Below are 20,488 nucleotides of genomic sequence, written 5' to 3'. Positions count from 1 at the left end.
ATGAGATTATAAAAATTGCAAATGGAAATACAGTATACACAATGCTAATGTGTAATGTAATGAGCTTTGTTTTTTGTCTTGTCAGTATGAGTGAGAGTGGAAGCTCTCAGGGTTTGTCACAACCCTCCACACAGACCACACAGTATTTGAGAGCTGATACACCCAACAATGCAACGCCTGTCACGAGTAAGACTTTCTTAATTTGGGGATTATTAGAGATTGTATTCATGTTTGTTTAATAAATTGAGGGCTATGCTGATCACCGTGTTAAATTTGAATCGTGTTTTGTAATAAACGTTTGTTACTTGTATTCCTATCAATAAGAACCAACTGCGTAGATAATAAGTATAAGGTAAAACCTTTCCCAAATGAACATTACCTGAATTACCCGAGTGTTCTGTACTGCTTTTCCAACTCCACTACTGACTATTGTATAATTTTGCTGATTTGCTGATTAACTTCAAGTTAATTAAATAGATTTATTTAATGTATTTTTAAATGTTTAGATCTTGAAATGTAAATAAAATGTATCCAGGTAAGACAGAACCCTCCACCGATGTCAATATCTACAGCATTTTGCATGACTTGCCCCAAGTACAGATAGCCTGTTAAATACCACTACTTTATCAATTTTAATCCCTTCTCGTGTCTGAATTACCTCCTTTTACCATGGTCGCTTTCCTTGGTGAAGACGGATGTAAAGTATTAATTTAATACTTTAGTTATGCCCCATCTTCATATGTAAATCACCTTATTGGTTCCTAATAGACCCTATGATACCTTTACCACCCTTGAACTATTTATATTGCATTAGCTCTTGAGGAGCGGTTGAATATACTCGGTTTGTTCTCACTGGAATGACGGAGGTTGAGGGGCGACCTGATAGAGGTCTACAAAATTATGAGGGGCATAGACAGAGTGGATAGTCAGAGGCTTTTCCCCCAAGGTAGAGGGATCAATTACTAGGGGGCATAGGTTTAAGGTGTGAGGGGCAAGGTTTAGAGTAGATGTACGAGGCAAGTTTTTTTACACAGAGGGTAGTGGGTGCCTGGAACTCGCTGCCGGAGGAGGTGGTGGAAGCAGGGACAATAGTGACATTTAAGGGGCATCTTGATAAATATGGGAATAGAGGGGTACGGATCCAGGAAGTGTAGACGATTGTAGTTTAGTCGGGCAGCATGGTCGGCACGCGTTTGGAGGGCCGAAGGGCCTGTTCCTGTGCTGTACTTTTCTTTGGTCTTTGTTATATGCCTATTTAAAATTTCTGGATTCCCTTTTATATTAGCTGCAAGTTTCTTTTCATACACCCTCTGCTTTTTCGTATTTGCTTTTTCATCTTCCCTCTGAGTCTTCTATATTCAGTAAGAAGTCTTACAACACCAGGTTTGAAGTCCAACAGGTTTGTTTGGAATCACTAGTTTTCAGAGTGCAGCTCCTTCATCAGGTGAGGGAAGAGGTGGGTTCCACAAACACATTTATTTTTTTAAAATTTAGATTACCCAATTATTTTTTCCAATTAAGGGGCAATTTTAGAGTGGCCAATCCACCTACTCTGCACATTTTTGGGTTGTGGGGGCGAAACCCACGCAGACACGGGGAGAATGTGCAAACTCCACATGGATAGTGACCCAGAGCCGGGATCGAACCTGGGACCTCAGCGCCGTGAGGCGGTTGTGCTAACCACTAGGCCACCGTGCTACGCCCCCCACAAACACATATATAGACAATGTCAATGATGCAAGACGATACTTTGAATGCGAGTCTTTGCAGGTCCAGACGGTGTGACTGGAGAGAGTGATAATCACAGATTAAAGAATTGTCTCAAGGCAGGACAGTTGGTAGGATTTGCCAGGGATATCCATTATTAACTTGCCAGACTACACCCTTCAAGCAGGCGAAACCGAAGTCCTCAGCAGAGGGCTCAATTTCTGCACCACCACCAAAATGGACCCCATCAGTCTCACGGCAGACACAAAGGAAGTCATCAGGCGAATGAGGCTCTTCCACAGACCCCCAAAGGCGAATCCAATGAGACAACCAATGAACCGGAACAGCAGACCGAGAGATCTGTGGTGCGGCAGCCGAAGAGTAAAGAGTCGAATTGGACCCCTCCGGAGAGCCGCTGCCCTAGACTTGATATGTATGCTCAAGCAGTCAGGAGTCACGTCAATGCCAGATTTATCAGTTGCATTCACAAATCAGCCCCGAACGTCACCCAAGCACAACGCAATGACATCCGTGCTCTTGATACTAACTGCAACATTGTCATCAAATCAGCAGACAATGGAGAGGCCACTGTCACACTGAACAGAACAGACTACTGCAAAGTAGTGTACTGCCAACTCAACAACCAGGACCCACATCAAAGAATCACTAAAGTGATTACACAATGACTTCAAAAAGTATCATCCTACCATCAGACTCACCATGGACTACTCTCCCGAATGGCTTGCACTCTTGGACATAAGCATCTCCATCAAGGATGGTCACCTCAACACTTCACTTTACCGCAAGCCCACGGATAACCTAACGATGCTTCACTTCTCCAGCTTTCCACCCTAAACATATTAAAGAAGCCCCCCGTACACGCAGGATCGGCTTGACGAGGAGGAACGTAACATACATCTACAGACGCTGAAAGACGCCCTCGTAAGAACAGGATATGGCTCTTGACTCATCCATCGATTGATAGTTCCAACGCGCCACAGCAAAAAACTGCGCTGACCTCAAGACAAACACGGGACACAACCGACAGCATTCCTGTCATCGTCCAGTACCTCCCGGAGCAGAGAAGTTCCAACAACATCTTCACAGCCTTGCTTGTTTCATCGATGAAGACAAACATCTTGCCAAAGCCATCCCCACACCCCCACTACTTGCCTTCAAACAAGCACGCAACCTCAAACAAACCATTGTTTGCAGCAAACTACCCAGACTTCAGGAGAACAGCGACTACGACACCACACAACCCTGCCATTGCAATTTTTGCAAGATGTGCCGGATCATCACCATTACACATGAGAATACCACCCACCAGGTACGTGGTACATAGTCGTGCAACTCTGCCAACATTGACTATCTCCTATGCTATAGGAAAGGATGTCCGGAGGCGTTGTACATTGGTGAGACCATGCAGACGCTGCGACAACGGATGAACGGGCATCACGCGACAATCGCCAGGCACGAATATTTCCTTCCAGTCGGTGAATACTTCAGCAGTCAAGGGCATTCAGCCTCTGATCTTTGAGTAAATGCTCTCCAAGGCGGCCTTCAGGGCGCGCGACAGTGCAGAATCGACGAGCATAAACTGACAGCCAAGTTCAGCACGCAATGAGTACGAATTCAACCGGGATCGTGGACCCATGTCTCATTACATTCACCTCCACCATCTGGCCTGGGCTTGCGAAATCCTACCAACTGTACGAACAAAACAAAGATCAGTACAGCACAGGAACAGGCCCTTCGGCCCTCCAAGCCTGTGCCGAACATGGTACCTGCCTAAACTAAAACAGTATGCACTTACGCAGTCTGCATCCTTCCATTTCCACCCTATTCATATATTTGGCTCGATGGCCCTTAAATACCGGTATCGTACCTGCTCCCACCACCTCCCCAGGCATCGCGTTCCATATATTTACCACCCTTTGTGTAAAAACAACTTGTCTCGAGCATCTGATCTAAACTTTTCCCCACACACTTTAAACCTACGCCCCTAGTACTTGACTCTCTGACCCTTGGAAAGAGCATCTGACTAACCACTCTGTCCATGCCACTCATAATGTTATAGACCTGTATCAGGTCACCTCTCAACCTCCGTTGTTCCAGTGAGAACAGACTGAGTTTATCTAACCTCTTTTCATAGCTAATGCCCTCCATACCAGGCTACAACCTAGTAAACCATTGCTGTACTCTCTCCAAAGCATCCAAATCCTTCTAGTAGTGTGGCACCAGGATTGTACACTGTTACTTCACAGCTCTAAGGTCCCAGGTTTGATTCCTGGCTTGGGTCACGGTCAGTGTGGAGTCTGCACGTTCTCCCTGTATCTGCGTGGGTTTTCTCATGGTGCTCCAATTCCCTCCCACAAGTCCTGAAAGATGTGCTGTTAGGTAATTTGAATATTCTGAATTCTTCCTCTATACTCGAAGAGGGAATTCTTCCTCTATATCAGAACAGTAACTTCATGACAGTGTTAATGTAAGCCTACTTGTGAGAATCAAGATTATTATAAAAAAACGATTCATGAGACAATGGCTTGCGACAATTCACACCTCTTTAACCCGTGATTATCCTTCTGTCCAGTTGCACCGCCTGGACCTGTAAAGACTTAATTACCTGCAAAGACTCACATTCAAAGGATCATCTTGCATCATTGACTTTGTCTATATATATATATATATATGTTTGTGGAACCCACCTCTTCACTCACCTGAGGGAGGAGCAGTGCTCCGAAAACTAGTGATTTGAAACAAACCTGTTGGACTTTAACCTAAGACTTCTTACTATGCCCATCCCAGTCCAACGCCGGCATCTGCACATCATGGCTTCTATGTTCAGCTTAGTTCTTGATTGTATATTCTAACTATCCTCTGTAATAAGTGCACTTTTTTTTCCTGATCATAATTTCTATCTTATTTATCACCCACGGAGCTCTGGATTTGTTTGTCTTACCTTTCCTTTTTGAGGGAACATACCGTGACTGTATCCCAACCATCTCTTCTTTGAATGTAGCCCGTTGGTCATCTACTGTTTTGATTGCCAACGTTTGACTCCAGTTTGTTTGGTCCAGATCTGTTCTTAGCCCATTGAGGTTGGATTTCTCCCAGTTTATTATTCTTACTCTGGATTGTTCTTTGTCCTTTTCCATAGTCATTCTAAATCTTATGGTGCAATGATTACTGTCTCCTAAATGTTCTCCTACTAATAGGCGGGGGGGAGGGGGGGGGGGAAGGGGGGGGGGAGAAGGGGGGGGGGGGAAGGGGGGGGGGGAGGGGAAGGGGGGGGGGGGAGGGGGAGGGGAAGGGGGGGGGGAGGGAGGGGGGGGGAGGGGAAGGGGGGGAAGGGGGAAGGGGGGGGGGGGGGGGGGGAAGGGGGAAGGGGGGGGAAGGGGGAAGGGGGGGGGGGAGGAAGGGGGGGGGGAAGGGGGGGGGGGGGGAAGGAAGGGAAGGGGGGGGGGAGGAAGGGAAGGGGGGGGGAGGATGGGAACCGGTCCAGCAAGCCAGTATGTATCGCGACTGGGGAAAAAAGTGAGACTGAGATGAACACAGCATGGAATAAGAGCAAGCAGAGGGAGGCCGCAGGGCTCAGTGGGACTGTCGGCGTGGAGTGCATTTGCTTCAATGCAAGAAGTCTAACAGTTAAGATATATGAACTGAGAGCCTGGATTACAGCAGGGAACTATGATGAAATTGTAATTACAGAAACATGGTTAAAGGAGGGACAGGACTAGCAGCTTAACATTCTGGGTTATCCTTGCTTTTGACGGGACAGAAGAGGAAAAAAAGAGATGGGGAGTTGCATTGCTGATTAGGGAGCAGATCACAGCTGTGTTGAGGGAGGTCAAATTGGAGGGATTTTTTAGTGAGACATTATGGGTGGAGCTCAGGAATACGAAAGGTGAGATCACAATGTTGGGAGTGTACTATAGACCTCCCAATAGCCCGCAGGATATAGAGGAGCAGTTGTGTCATCAGGTACTGAAAAAGTGAATAAAGCAGGGTAGTTGTGATGGGCGATTATAACTTCCCCCACATTGATTGGGAATCCCTTACAGTCAAGGCTCAGATGGAGAGCAATTTGTTAGATGTGTCCAGGAGGGACTTTTGATGCAGTATGTTGACAATCCTCCAGGGAAGGGCTGTACTAGACTTGGTATTGGGGAATGAGCCAGGCCAGGTGATTGCTGTTTCAGTGGGGGTATTTTATGCTTGGTGACCATAATTCCATAAGATTTCAAATTGTGATGGATAAAGACACGTGTCCAATTGGGTGTGAGCCAATTATATCCAAATTAGACATGAACTTGGGAATGTGGATTGACAGCGGCTATTTGAGGGCAAATCAATATCTGACATGGTAGAAGTTTTTAAAGGCCAGTTGATTGAAATGCAGGACAGGCATATCCCTGCAAAAATGAAGGATAGGAATGGCAGGATTTGGGAACCATGGATGACCAGGGAAATTGTAAGCTTAGTCAAAAGGAAAAAGGAAACATATGATTGATCTAGACATCTTAAAACTGATGAAGCGCTTGAGGAGTACAGTAAATGTAGGAAGGAATTTAAACAGGGAATTAGGAGGGCTAAAAGAGGCCATACAATGTCTTTAGCAAACATGGTTAAGGGTTATCTCAAGGCTTTCTATGCTTATATTAGGAGCAAATGGGTAGTAAGACAAAGAGAAGACTTCTTAAGGACAATGGAGGGAAGTTATGCATGGAATCACAGGAAGTGGGTGAAATCGTTAATGAGTACTTTGTATCGGTATTCACCAGGGAGAAGGACATGACAGATGTTGAGGTCAGGGATAGGTGTGTGAACTCTCTTGAGAACGTCAATAAATGAATGGAGAAAGTGTTGAGTATCCTAAATTGAATTAAGGTGGACAAGTCCCTGGGGCAGGGATGGGCTATATCCCAGGTTACTGCGCGAAGCAAGGGAAGAAATAGCTTGGGCCTTAACAGATATATTCACATCCTCTTTGATCGCAGATGATGTTCCAGAGGACTGGAGAATAGCTAATGCTATTCTCTTGTTTAAGAAAGAAATAGTGACAAGTCTATTATAGGCTGGGGAGCTTGACATCATTTGGATGAAAATGTACTAGTTAGTGACAGGCAGCAGGGTTTTGTAGGGGGAAGGTGCCTCACCAACTTGATTGAGTTTTTTGAACAGGTGACAAAGAAAATTATATTTGACAAGGTCCCACATGGCAGACTGGTACAAAAATTAAAATCACGGGATTCGGGGTGGGCTGGTTAGATGGATACAGAATTGCCTTGGTTATAGAAGACAGAGTAGCAGTGTTTTTCAGAATGGAATCTATAGCTAGTGGTGTTCTGCAGGAATCAGTGCTGGCACCGTTGTTGTTTGTAATATGATCTGGAGGAAAATGTGGGTGATCTGATTCGTAAGTTTGCAGATGACATGAAGATTGGCAGAGTTGCGAATAGTGCTTGTCAGAGGTTACAATAGGATATCGATAGATTGGAGACTTGGGCACAGAAATGGCAGATGGAGTTTAATCTGGACAAATGCGAGGTGATGCATTTTGGAGGATTAATTCTAGGTATGAATATACTGTAAATGGCAGAACCTTTAGGAACATTAACATACAGAGGGATCTGGGTGTGCAGGTCGACAGTTGCCTAAAAGTGGCAACACAGGTGGCCAAGGTGATTAAGAAGGCTTATGACATGCTTGCCTTCATCAGCCAGGCATTGAGCACAGGAGGTTTGGATATCATGTTGCAGCAGTACAAAACCTTAATTAGGCCGCATTTGAAGTATTGTGTGCAGTTCCGGTCACCACATTATGAGAAGGATCAAATGGCCTAATTGCTAGTTAACCAAGTTCCACACGCATCAGTACGGCCTCAACCGGGATCTTAGATTCATGCCACATTACATTCACCCCTCATCATCTGGCCTGGGCTTTCAAAATCCTACCAAGTGTCCTGGCTTGAGACAGTTCACACCTCTTTAACCTGTGATTATCCCTCTCTCCAGTCCCTCCATCTGGACCTTTAAAGACTTAATTACTGGCAAAGATTCGCATTCAAAGTATCGTCTTGTATCATTGACTTTGTCTATATATGTGTTTCATTCACCTGAGAAAGGAGCTGCGTTCTGAAAGCTATTGATTCGAAACAACCCTGTTGGGCTTTAACCTGGTGTTTAAGACTTCTTACTGTGCCCACCCTGTCCAACACCAGCGTCTCCACATAGTTTCTCATTAGAGCACTGATCCATTTCCTCATCACCAGGGCTGGGCCATCTTCTCCCTTTCTTTTCAGTTTATCTTTCCGAAATACTGCTATGAGAAGAGATTGAATAAACTGGGATTTAAGAAGGAGGTCAAGGGGGCGACCTGATAGAAGTTTATAAAATTTAAGGGGTTATAGATAGGGTGAACAGTTGAAGGCTTTTTCCCAGGGCAGAAATGACAATTACAAGGGGGCACAAGTTCAAGGTGAGGGGGGAAAGATTCAATGGAGACGTGCAGGATAAGGTTTTTACACAGAGGAAGGTGATGACGTGGAATGCACTGCCAAGTGAAGTGGTTGAGGCAGATACGTTAGCGACCTTTAAGGCTTATTTGGATAGACACATGAACAGACGGGGTATAGACAGGGCATGGAACATCTTTGGCGGGTAGGATCAAAGAAAACCCCAAGGGTAGGTCCGATCAAGGATAGTAGCGGGAGATTGTGTATTGAGTCTGAAGAGATAGGAGAGGTCTTGGAGTACTTTTCTTCAGTATTTACGAATGAGAGGGGCCATATTATTGGAGAGGACAGTGTGAATCAGACTGGTAAGCTCGAGGAGATACTTGTTAGAAAGGAAGATGTGTTGGGCATTTTGAAAAACTTGAGGATAGACAAGTCCCCCGGGCCTGACGGGATATATCCAAGGATTCCATGGGAAGTAAGAGATGAAATTGCAGAGCCGTTGACAATGATCTTTTCGTTCCTACTGTCAACAGGGGCAGTACCACGGGATTGGAGAGTGGCGAATGTCGTGCCTCTGTTCAAAAGAGGGAATAGGGATAACCCTGGGAATTACAGGCCAGTTAGTCTTACTTCGGTGGTAGGCAAAATAATGGAAAGGGTACTGAGGGATAGGATTTCGGAACATCTGGAAAGACACTGCTTGATTAGGGATAGTCAGCACGAATTTGTGAGGGGTAGGTCTTGCATCACAGGTCTTATTGAATTCTTTGAGGAGGTGACCAAGCACATGGATGAAGGAAAAGCAGTGGATGTAGTGTACATGGATTTTAGTAAGGCATTTGATAAAATTCCAATGGTAGGCTTATGCAGAAAATAAGGAGGCATGGGATAGTGGGAAATTTGGCCAGTTGGATAACAAACTGGCTAACCGATAGAAGTCAGAGAGTGGTGGTGGATGGCAAATATTCAGCCTCGTGTCCAGTTACCAGTGGTGTACCACAGGGATCAGTTCTGGGTCCTCTGCTGTTTGTGATTTTCATTAATGACTTGGATGAGGGAGTTGAAGGGTGGGTCAGTAAATTTGCAGACGATACGAAGATTTGTGGAGTTGTGGATTGTGAGGAGGGCTGCTGTCGGCTGCAAAGAGACATAGATAGGATGCAGAGCTGGGCTGAGAAGTGGCAGATGGAGTTTAACCCTGAAAAGTGTGAGGTCCATTTTTGAAGGACAAATATGAATGCGGAATACAGGGTTAACGGTAGGGTTCTTGGCAATGTGGAGGAGCAGAGAGATCTTGGGGTCTATGTTCATAGATCTTTGAAAGTTGCCACTCGAAGTGGATAGAGCTGTGAAGAAGGCCTATGGTGTGCTGGCAGAGGGATTCAATTTAAGAGCCGTGAGGTGATGATGCAGCTGTACAAAACCTTGGTAAGGCCACATTTGGAGTACTGTGTGCAGTTCTGGTCACCTCATTTTCGGAAGGATGTGGAAGCTTTGGAAAAGGTGCAAAGGAGATTTACCAGGATGTTGCCTGGAATGGAGAGTGGGTCTTCGAGGGAAGGTTGAGGGTACTGGCCTTTTCTCATTAGAACGGAGAAGGGTGAGGGGAGACTTGATGGAGGTTTATAAGATGATCAGAGGCATAGATAGAGTAGGCAGTCAGAGACTTTTTCACCGGCTAGAACAAACCATTACAAGGGGACATAAAGGTGAATGGTGGAAGATATAGGGGGGATGTCAGAGGTCGGTTCTTTACCCAGAGAGTAGTGGGGGCATGGAATGCACTGCCTGTGGAAGTAGTTGAGTCGAAAACATTAGGGACCTTCAAGCGGCTATTGGATAGGTACATGGATTACGGTAGAATGATGAGGTGTAGATTAATTTGTTCTTACTCTGGGACAAAAGTTCGGCACAACATCGTGGGCCGAAGGGCCTGTTCTGTGCTGTATTTTCTATGTTCTATGGAGATGGCTCAGATAGGATACGTGATTGGCACAGACTTGATGGGCCAAAGGTCCTGTTCCTGTGCTGTATTGTTCTTTGTTCTTTGTACTGCATATCTATGGATATTCAACTCCCAGACCTGGTCTCCCTGTAACCATGTTTCAGTAATCGCCACAAATCATACTGCTTTGTTTCTATTTGCGGTGCTGACTCATTAGGTTTGTACCGAATGCTTTGTGCAGTCCGATACAAAGTTTTAAAATTTGTTCATTGTTAAATTTCTCTCCTCTTCTGTAATTCCTTGGTGCATAAAGACATTCACCCGTTCTGTCCCTCACCTTTATTTTCTGGTAACCATCTGCCACATTGTTAACCTGCACTCTTAAAGGATCTTTTCATTTGGGCTTTCTAATCTCCCTACAACTGAACCCTCCCCGACAACTGAACCCCAATAACTTTAAAGCCCCACTTGATCCATTTGGGCTACCACATTCACGAGTACCAGGTCCTGCAGTGCCTCCTCTACCGTTGGAGAGGCACTCTTTCCCAGGGTGGAGGGGTCAGTCACTAGGGGTCCTAGATTTAAGGTCCATGGGGCAAAGTTTTAGAGGAGATGTGCAAGGCAGATTTTTTACGCAGAGGGTGGTGAGTGCTCGGACTGTGTTGCCAGGCGAGGTTGTGGAAGCAGATACATTAACGGTGTTCAAAACGCATGTTGACAAACACATGAATAGGATGGATATAGAGGGATACTGCACAAGGAATTGCTCAGGGTTTTGGCAAAGGTTGGTATCATTGCCGGGACAGGCTTGGAGGGTCCAAGCGCCTGTTCTTGTGCTGTATTCTTTGTTCTGTATTCTGGACTGGAAATATGCTGCTATAGAAAATTCTCCTGTACAGATTCTGGGAACTCTTACTCTCTCTGTCCTTCATACTGCTCCAGTCTAGACTTGGGGACTTAGCGTCTCTGTTACTCTGTAATTTTTGCATTCCTGTCTAGTTTCCTGCAAATTCCTCTGCATCTTCCCATGGTAGCACAGTAGTTTGTACTTGGTTGGTACGCCAGGGTCCCAGGTTCGATTCCCGGCTTGGGTCACTGTCTGTTTGGAGACTGCAAGTTCTCCCCGTGTCTGCATGGGTTTCCTCTTGGTGCTCTGGTTTCCTGCCACAAGTCCCGAAAGACGTGCTGTTAGGGATTTTTGACATTCTGAATTCTCCCTCTGTGTATCCGAACAGGCTCTGGAATGTGGCGACTCGGGGCTTTTCACAGTAATTTAATTGCAGTGTTAATGTAAGCCTACTTCTGACAATACAGATTATTGTAATAATTATTGTAGTTGGTGGCCCATAGACTACAGCGAGAAATGTAATTGCACATTTTTATGTGTCTTAATTCTAGCCAATTAGATTTTGTCCTTGATCCCTCTTTTCTCCAGCACTGGAGTGCTCTCTCTAATCAATATCGCCACACTTGTTTTCTGAACACCTTGGGCAGGATTCTCCGAAATGGAGGCAGAGTGTTCATGACGTCGCGAATGCCGTCGCGTTTTACGATGGCATGAAACGGGCGCGGGCACTGCCGACAGTGGCTGTTTGCATTGGCTTTCAAAGCTGGACATAATGTACTTTCTGAAAAACAATGCTTTGCAAATGCTTGCCGGTATAATTCTTTCTTCGGAACTTTTAATGTAATGACACTAGTTAATGTATTGCGGCTTGTAGATAAAGAGGGTTGGGATATTTGGACCAGGGTTATAATAAAGCAGTTCAATGCAATATAAGGTGTCAAATTGAGGTAGTTTCGGGCTCCCAATAAGAAATGATGGAATTACAGCTTCACAAATTGCATAGCTTCAATGTGGATACAGTGTAAGCTTTCCAGCCCAGAATGCTTGGGACCAAGGTATTTTTTGGATAATAGAATGTTAGAATGGCTAGAATAGAACCACATGTGAATATGTGCCCGAAACATAAAATATGCCAAATCTAGTTTTAAGACACGTTTTCAAATCTGTTCATTTGAAAATATGGACTCGTCATGCATCAGTTAAGCAATACACTCATTTAAAAATAGCTATTTGGTCATAGAGAATTGAGTATTGCTGAAAAAAGAAACATGCTTTCAAAGTTTTTAATCTTGAACTCAGCAGGACAGACAACAATGTCCAGTTTCAAAGGGAACAACAATTTATACTGCATTGGCAGCACGGTAGCGTAGTGGTTAGCACTATAGCTTCAAAGCGCCAGGGTCCCAGGCTCGATTCCGGCTTGGGTCACTGTCTGTGTGGAGTCTGCATGTTCTACCTGTGTGTACGTGGGTTTCCTCCAAGTGCTCCGGTTTCCTCCCAAAGTCCGAAGGTGTGCAGGTTAGCTGGATTGGCCATGCCAACTTGCCCTTGGGTTAGATGGGGTTGCAGGGTTACAGAGATAGGGTGGAGGTGTGGGGTTAAGTAGGGGCTCTTTTCAAGAGCTGGTGGAGACTCGATGGGCCGAATGGCCTCCTTCTGCACTGTACGTTCTATGAAATTCTATTATATGAGGAGAGGGTGCTGTCGCAAACATGCTATTACGATCCCAGTACAGACCCCAACAGTGGCTGGGATACGGGGGAGAAACACCAATATTTTATCTTAATTTTATAAGACTGTGAGGAAAGGATACCTCGCTCCAGGAGTGATTTCTCACAAAATAGGGATGTGGAATATTAAAACAAACTTTGTTATTAACACAGTATTAAAATATCTTTAACATCACACAAGCAAATAGCTTATGATTACCCTTTTAAAAATGCTAACCAATGTAGTGACAGATCATGGCTCGGCACAACATTGAGGGCCGAAGGGCCTGTTCTGTGCTGTACTGTTCTATGTTCTAATAGCTCTTAACTGCTATCTTTATTTCCACTCGAACAAAAGTACTATCTCTGATCCCAATCCACTTTTAAATGCAGTTCACACTCGGGCATACTTTCTGTAGAGAGGTGCATTTGAGTCTGCCTGAAAAGATAGACCAGAATCCTGTCAGAACAATGCAGAATCTCTGTGCACTGGATGGACAGGAGCAGAAACTCAACAAACTTTGAAGGCACCACTCATCTTCCCCATTTAGTGGTATGACCCCCCCCCCCCCCCCCCCCCAGCTTTTCCTGCACTCCGGACACATTGACCAGTCATTTGCTTGTCTCTCCCTGCACCAAGTCGGTACGCAATATTCCTGGCCCACTTGGCACTAGCCATGAGAAGTGTTGACAAAGTTTAAAAGAGCACTTTGGACTCGCAGCGTGTTCCATACTGTTTAGCAGCATCAATGCAGCAGGGATGTTGAAAGGTTGCAAATGGTGGCTGGGAGCTGTTGATGTAACAATATTGCTGTTGGGGACAGAACTTTTTAAAAATTATTATGTACAATTTTCATATCAGTTTGAATCTGTATATCCGCTCTCTGAAATACCTAGCATGTGCTCCTGAGCAGTTTTATTGATTCAGTCCATTTCTATGCAGTATTACTATGTAATTATCTAATGTCTAATGTAATTATCCAAATTATTCATTTAACAAATTACTTAAGCAGAAATCTATTTGGACAAATTTTCTTTACTTGTCCAATAGTAGCAGAGATGGTAGTTAGTTAACAACTTTGGGTTTTGCAAACCAAGGTAAAATCATTCTGCCCTTTCTCTTTGAGCTTTGCCCAGGGAAATTCCTTTGCATTGCTTGCTGTATGGGAAATGGTGACCCCAAAACAGCTGAGAATATTTTTTTATTGTATTAATATTGTGAATGCAATAAATATGGCTGTAACACAACTTCCTGTCCTCACAGGAAGTGATCTGAAGGAACTTCCTGGGTGCAACCCTGAAGAAGAAAGGCAAAATAGTGTCACCCAAGCTTCCAAAAACTCAGGTGAGCTTCATGGAATTGCCAACACCAGCAATTTTACCGAGAAAGATCTATCAAATAACAAAATAAAATGCAAAATAAATTCATTTGCCTTCAATTCATAATCAAGAGAATTGAAAATTATTCAATATGTGCATGTCAAATGGTTTCAGGCTAAGTAGATTACATAAGTAAATGTACAGCATCTGATTACAGACCAATTTCCAAAAACATTTTCTAAAAGGCCATAAAATAAATGATTTATAATCGCATAAGAAGTCTGACTCGGTAAAATGTATTTACCAGTTTATTGGACTATTACATTTCCAATGTCATGGTCATATATAGAATTAGGTCGATCATGTAGCATGGTCTGAACTTGTTGGTACTTTTATGTTCTAATCCAGGCAACTCCTTTTCTTCCTCGCATTACTCCATCACCATAGCTCTTTATTTCCTTCTCCCTCAAGTGCTTCCCATCAAAATGCATATTTTCCATTTATTTGGTTCCATTCTTATCTATTTAATTATAGCTAGAGAATCACCTGTAATGGCTTCTTGTCCCACTTCTGCACAGCTTCCTCTGGTGCCCCTCAGGACCAGACCTTGGTCTCTATGTTCTGACTGGGCAACATCATCCAAAAACGCAACGCCCATTTCCACATTGTGCTGCAGAACCTGATGTACCTCAACCCCACCTTTTTTAGCCCCTTGCACTGTCTCTAAATTGTTAGATTGCTTAACTGACATCTTGAACTAAATGAGCAGAAATGCCCTCCAATTAAATGATGGTAAGCCATTGTTTTTGGTCCCTGACACACACTAGCTACCGATTCCATACCTCTTCCTGGTAATTGTCTGAGACTAAACCACACTGTTTACAACCTTGATGTCGTTTTTGACTCTGGGATGAGCTTCTGACTATGTCATCACTGTTTCTTTCTCTGTAATTTTGCCTCACACCTGTCCTCCTTCAGCTCACTTGTGCCTGTTACCTCTGGTCTTGATTATTCCAACACGGTCCTGACTACACTGTTACTGTCCTCTGTAAATTTGAGGTCATTCAAAACCCTTATGTCCATGTCCTTAAACATACAAAACCCATAATCGCTGTGTTCATTGATGTACACTAATTCCTCTTAAGTAATGTCTCGATTTTAATATACTCCAAAATATTCTCTAATTCGGTCCTCTAATTCTGTCCTTTTGAGTATCCCGATTCCACCATTTGTAGCTGTCACTTAGTTGCCTAGGGCCTAATCTGCAGAACTTCCTCCCTAAACCGCTCCATGCAAACATCTGATTTCCTCCTTAAAGACACTCTTTAAGACCTATCCCTTTGACCAAGATGTTTGTTATCTGCAAGTCAGTGTCATATTTGATTTAGATTGAAGTGCTTTGGAACACCTTATGTGAAAGACAGTAATTTAATACATGTTTTGGTGACAGTAAGTTTCACATTCTGACCACACTCAGCATAAAAAAATTGGTTTCTAAATTCTTGATTTGATTTCTTGTTGATTATCTTATTTTGATAACTCAATTTTTTTCATCTCCACACTCTGTGTCTATTTTAACAAAACCTTTCATGATTTTAAAGACGTCCTTTAGGTCTCGGCCCTCTCTTTTATAACCTATTCGTTTTTCCTGATAGAACCTTGCAGTTCCGGCACCATCCTTTGAAATCTTTTTTGCCCGCACCAGTGTCATAATATCCTTTTTATAATGCGACAACCAGAACTGCACACGGTATTCTTCAAAGAACAAGAACAGTACAGCACAGAAAGAGGCCCTTTGGCCCTCCAAGCCTGTACCAATTGTGATACCATTACTTTGCCAAGATCCTCAGCACTTCCCCGTGCCATATCCCTCTATATTCATCCTATCCATGTATTTGTTGTGATGCCTTTTGAACGCCGTTAATGTATCTGCTTCCACAACCTTCCCCGGCAAGGCATTCCAGGCACTCACTGTGGTGATTATATATCTGTGTAGATGCAATACAACTGTGCAAGCACTAGAGGGAGCACAGGAGAGATATAAATATACACGAACAGGAAGTCAAAACACACTTCACGGGAGCTGGTAGCAAGACAGACTAGCAGCACAGATATAACTTTAAGTTAAGCACTGAAGAGAGAACAAACTCACAATAAAGCATCTACTTCAACTTTAAGACTACAAACTTTATTAAGACACAAGGAACAACACATGGTACCAGGTCTGGCTTCAGAACACTTACTATACGATTACATAAGCTGCAGACACAGAAAGACCAAAATGGCAAGGAAAACTACCGGACATTCAACGTGGGAAGACTTCGCTAATTCGATGATGTTGATTGGAACCCCACCTCAGCTGAACACAACCGGTAATTTAAGTAACGAATGGAAAATATTTAAACAAATGTTCGATATATATATATATCATAGCTAATAATTTAAAAGCAGACTCAGAAGAAATGAAAATAGCACTGCTCATCGCAGGACATGAAGCTAGAAAAATATATAATTGCTTTAAATACTTGAAAGGTGAAGACAGCACCAAATTAGAAGTAATACTAAATAAATTTGAAGAGCACTGTATGGAACTTGAACAGTACTGTATGCTCAGAGACCAAACTACACAGGGACTGAGTGATGCAAAACTCAAAGAATCACTATCCGAACAGAAAGGGTTCAGTCTAGAAATCGCATGTGAAAAGTCAAGATCAAAAGAAAAAGTAACTTGAACTTTTTAACAAAGAAAAAACGCTGAAATCCACTGGAAAATAGCGTCTGAGCACATTTTACAGTCTCCGGAGAACAAAAGACGAAAATCTGCATCTACGCATGCGCAGGAAACAGAAGCCGTGCATGCGCAGGAAACAGAAGCCGTGCATGCGCAGTTAAAATCAGCCCACTTAAAAGGGAAATGCCTGAAAATTGAAGACAAGAAACTTAAAGCTGTAAAACCCAATTTTCTTACCTCAAAAGACAGAACAATGCCTGGACTTACACCAGCAGTTGAAAATAACTCACAACACCCTGGAACAAGCAGTCTGCACCACCCAAAGTGAAGAGAACAATAACAATTCCAAAACAAAAAAAGATGAAGAAAACAATACCAAATCCGAAACAAAAAAAGAATATTTGTTTTTCGAACAATACTACTCAGACATGGCTGAGTTGGTTGAGTTATTCGGATATGCTGATCACAGCCGTCAGCAACACGGTCGCAAAGCTCAACACGACTCTACTCATGGTAGATGAATCCAATACCATGGTGCCATGGCAGATCGTCGATACATTGGATGATAGCAATGCCCAAGACGGAGACGACACCACACAGAAAGACTCCACAGAGAGAGCGATGAAGAACTCCACAGAGCGAGCGATGAAAGATTCCACAAAGAGAACGACGCAAGCATCCACAAAGAGAGCGACGCAAGCATCCACAAAGAGAGCGACGCAAGCATCCACAAAGAGAGTGACGCAAGCCTCTACAGACAGCTCGTTGAAAGACTCCAAAATGGAAGCAAGCAAACACTCCATAGCGAACACCATGCATGAACAAGACCATGAAGGTCAACCCACCGTATCTGAGCAACCACAAGCAGACTATGAAAGTCTACCAAGCTCACATAATCAAGAAGAAGACAATGTAAATCTACCCACTGCATGTGAAAACAGTGACAATGTGATCACACTCGACATACAGGAGGTGTAGGATCACAGCGAGACTGACATCTCTGCTCGTCTGTACAGAAGCACAGAGTAGGGCTACTCATGAGTCCACAGAGACCACGTCAATTGAAATTGTGAAGATTTAGACTCCAGAGAGGAGCACCAAGAAAGCAAAGAAGAGGAATCAAATCCACCACAAATGACTCCAGAAGAGGAGTACAAAAGAAGCAAAGAAAAGGAAACAAATCCACCACAAATGACTGATGTCACCAACATCAATGCAACATCAGATAATTCTCGCCATTCTCTGGACAAAACATTCAATGTAACAGATGCCACAAAGGTCACTCGCACCAATAACTGTGACAATGACTCAAATTATCCACACGGGACACTTATTGAGCGCAACAAGAAAAACAAAAACCACGAGAAGCACAGCAGAAACAAGAACAACAGCAAGAACAAAAACAACATGAAGCGCAATGTGAACAACAAAAATCACAAGAAGCACTGCAGAAACCAGAACAACAACAGCAACAACAAAAACTACAAGCGCAACAACAAAAACTACAAGAAGAACAACAAAAACAACAAGAAGCATAACAAAGACAACAAGCACGACAAGAACAATGACGAAAACAACAAAAACAGAAGCAACAAGAGCGACAATGAAAACAACAAAGACAGAAACGATAAAAACAACAAGAACGACAATGAACACAAAGACAGACACGACAAAAACAGCAACAAGAACGACAACGAAAACAACAGACAGAAACGACAGAAACAACAACAATGAAACAACGACCTGTACAAAATGATACAACTCTGCACATGAAAGACAATGCCACAACACACTGCAAAACAATGACGAGGCTACAAACATGCCATGGCATGACGATGAATCTCTCAAATTCACATCTGCTCCAGAACAAGCAAGCACACCAGCTTTCAAGGCAGATGACACACTAAATCGATACCACAAGCACAGAAATAAGTCCATGTCAGTCAACATCAGTGGTTCGACCATTCAAACACCTCGGGATGACTTATTGGTTACTTAAAAAACAAGAACACCGACAACATTCACAACGGAGTTGCAATATCAATATCACCACGTCAGCAACAAAACAGAAAAAAAACTCAACGAACAAATTAAGACACAAGGAACAACATACTCACCACCCTCTTTGTAAAAAAAAAAAAACCTGCCTCACACAGCTCCTCTAAACTTTGCCCAATGGATCTTAAACCTATGGCCCCCGGTTACTGACCCCTCCACTCTGGGAAAGAGTGCCTGCCCATCCACTCCATCCATGCCTCTCATAATCTTGTAGACCTCTATCAGGTCACATCTGTCTTTCTAATGAAAACATTCCGAGTCTATTTGGCCTCTCCATATAGCTAACACCCTCCAGACCAGTAAATACCCTGGTAAACTTCTGCCCCCTCTCCAAAGCCTCCACATCCTTTTGGTAGTGTGGTGACTAGAATTGAATACTGTTCCAAGTGTGGCATTACCAAGGTTCTACACAACTGTAGCAAGATTGCCAATTTTTATATTCTATACCCCACCCAATGAAGGCAAGCATTCCGTAAGCTTTCTTGACTATCTTGTCCACTTGTGTTGCCACTTTCAAAGATCTGAGGACCTGCATATCCAGATCTCTGACTTTCTATACTCCTATATTGCCATTTATGAACTTACTAATCAGATCAGCTACATTTTCCTCTAAATCGTTTATGTACACTACAGAGGCCCCAGCACTGATCCCTGTGGAACACCGCTAGTCACAACTTTCAATTCAGAAAAACACCCTTGGACGGCTGCTGTTGCTGTGCTGCTGCTGTGACTGAGCCAGTTCTGTATTCATCTTGCCACCTCATCTCTGATCCCATGTGACTTTACCTTTTGTACCAGTCTGCCATGAGGCACCTTGTAAACAACAGGTAAAAAACATCCACCGCCCCTCACCCCCCCCCCCCCCATCAATCATCTTCTGTCGCCGCCTCAAAAAGCTCGAGCAAGTTTGTGAGGCAGGACCTCCTCTTCACAAATCCATGCTGTCTATCACTAATGAGGCGATTAGTTTCCAAATATAAATCCTGTCCCTGCGAATTCTCTCCAATAATTTGCCCACTACCGATATGAGGCTCACCGGCCTATAGTTTTCAGGATTATCCCTGCTACCCTTCTTAAGCAGTGGTACCACATTAGCTATTCTCCATTGCTCCGGGACCTCTCCTGTAGCCAATGAGGATACAAAGATGTCAGTCAAGGCCCTTGAAATTTCCTCCCTTGCTCCCCTCAGTATTCTGGGGTAAATCCTCCGGCCCAGGAGACTTGTCTACCTTAATGTCTTCAAAAACACTCAATACTTCCTCCTCTTTGATGTCGACATGACCCAGACTATCCACAGACCCTACCCAAGAATCATCTTCCACAAAGTCCTTTTCTTTGGTGAACATCAGTCATTTCCTCTGGCTCAACACATAGATTCCCCCCCACTGTCCTTAAGTGGTCCAATACTTTCCCTGCCTCTCATAATCTTGTTGATTTTTACATATGAATAAAAAGGTTTGGGGTTCGCCTTAATCCCACTTGCCAAGGACTTTTCATGACCTCCTCCTCGCCCCCTAATTTCCCGTTTAAGTACTAAGTACTCGAGGGTTTTGACTGTCCACGCTCTTCGAGACTGCATAGAAGCCCCCTTTTGTTATTCACAATATCCCTCACTATCCAAGGCTCCTTACATTTCCCATACTTATCCTTCATTCTCTCAGGAACGTGACTTTCCTGAATCCTAATCAACTATCACTTGAAAGACTCCCAC

General features: G+C 43.7%; 1 protein-coding gene across 1 annotated transcript in view; it reads left to right on the top strand.

Moving 5' to 3' along the window:
• ryk (receptor like tyrosine kinase) overlaps window positions 1–20,488 on the top strand; it is a 319,820-nt gene that overhangs the window by 143,181 nt on the left and 156,151 nt on the right. The window contains exons 7-8 of the mRNA XM_038815667.1: window positions 86–186; window positions 13,933–14,013. Coding sequence (XP_038671595.1) covers window positions 86–186; window positions 13,933–14,013 — 182 coding nt within the window. The remainder of the gene's footprint in view (window positions 1–85; window positions 187–13,932; window positions 14,014–20,488) is intronic.

The sequence above is a fragment of the Scyliorhinus canicula genome, chromosome 13 (assembly GCF_902713615.1).
Source record: "Scyliorhinus canicula chromosome 13, sScyCan1.1, whole genome shotgun sequence".
Taxonomy (NCBI): Eukaryota; Metazoa; Chordata; class Chondrichthyes; order Carcharhiniformes; family Scyliorhinidae; genus Scyliorhinus; species Scyliorhinus canicula.
Note: the sequence above shows the minus strand (reverse complement) of the source record. Positions and strands in the feature narration are given on the sequence as shown.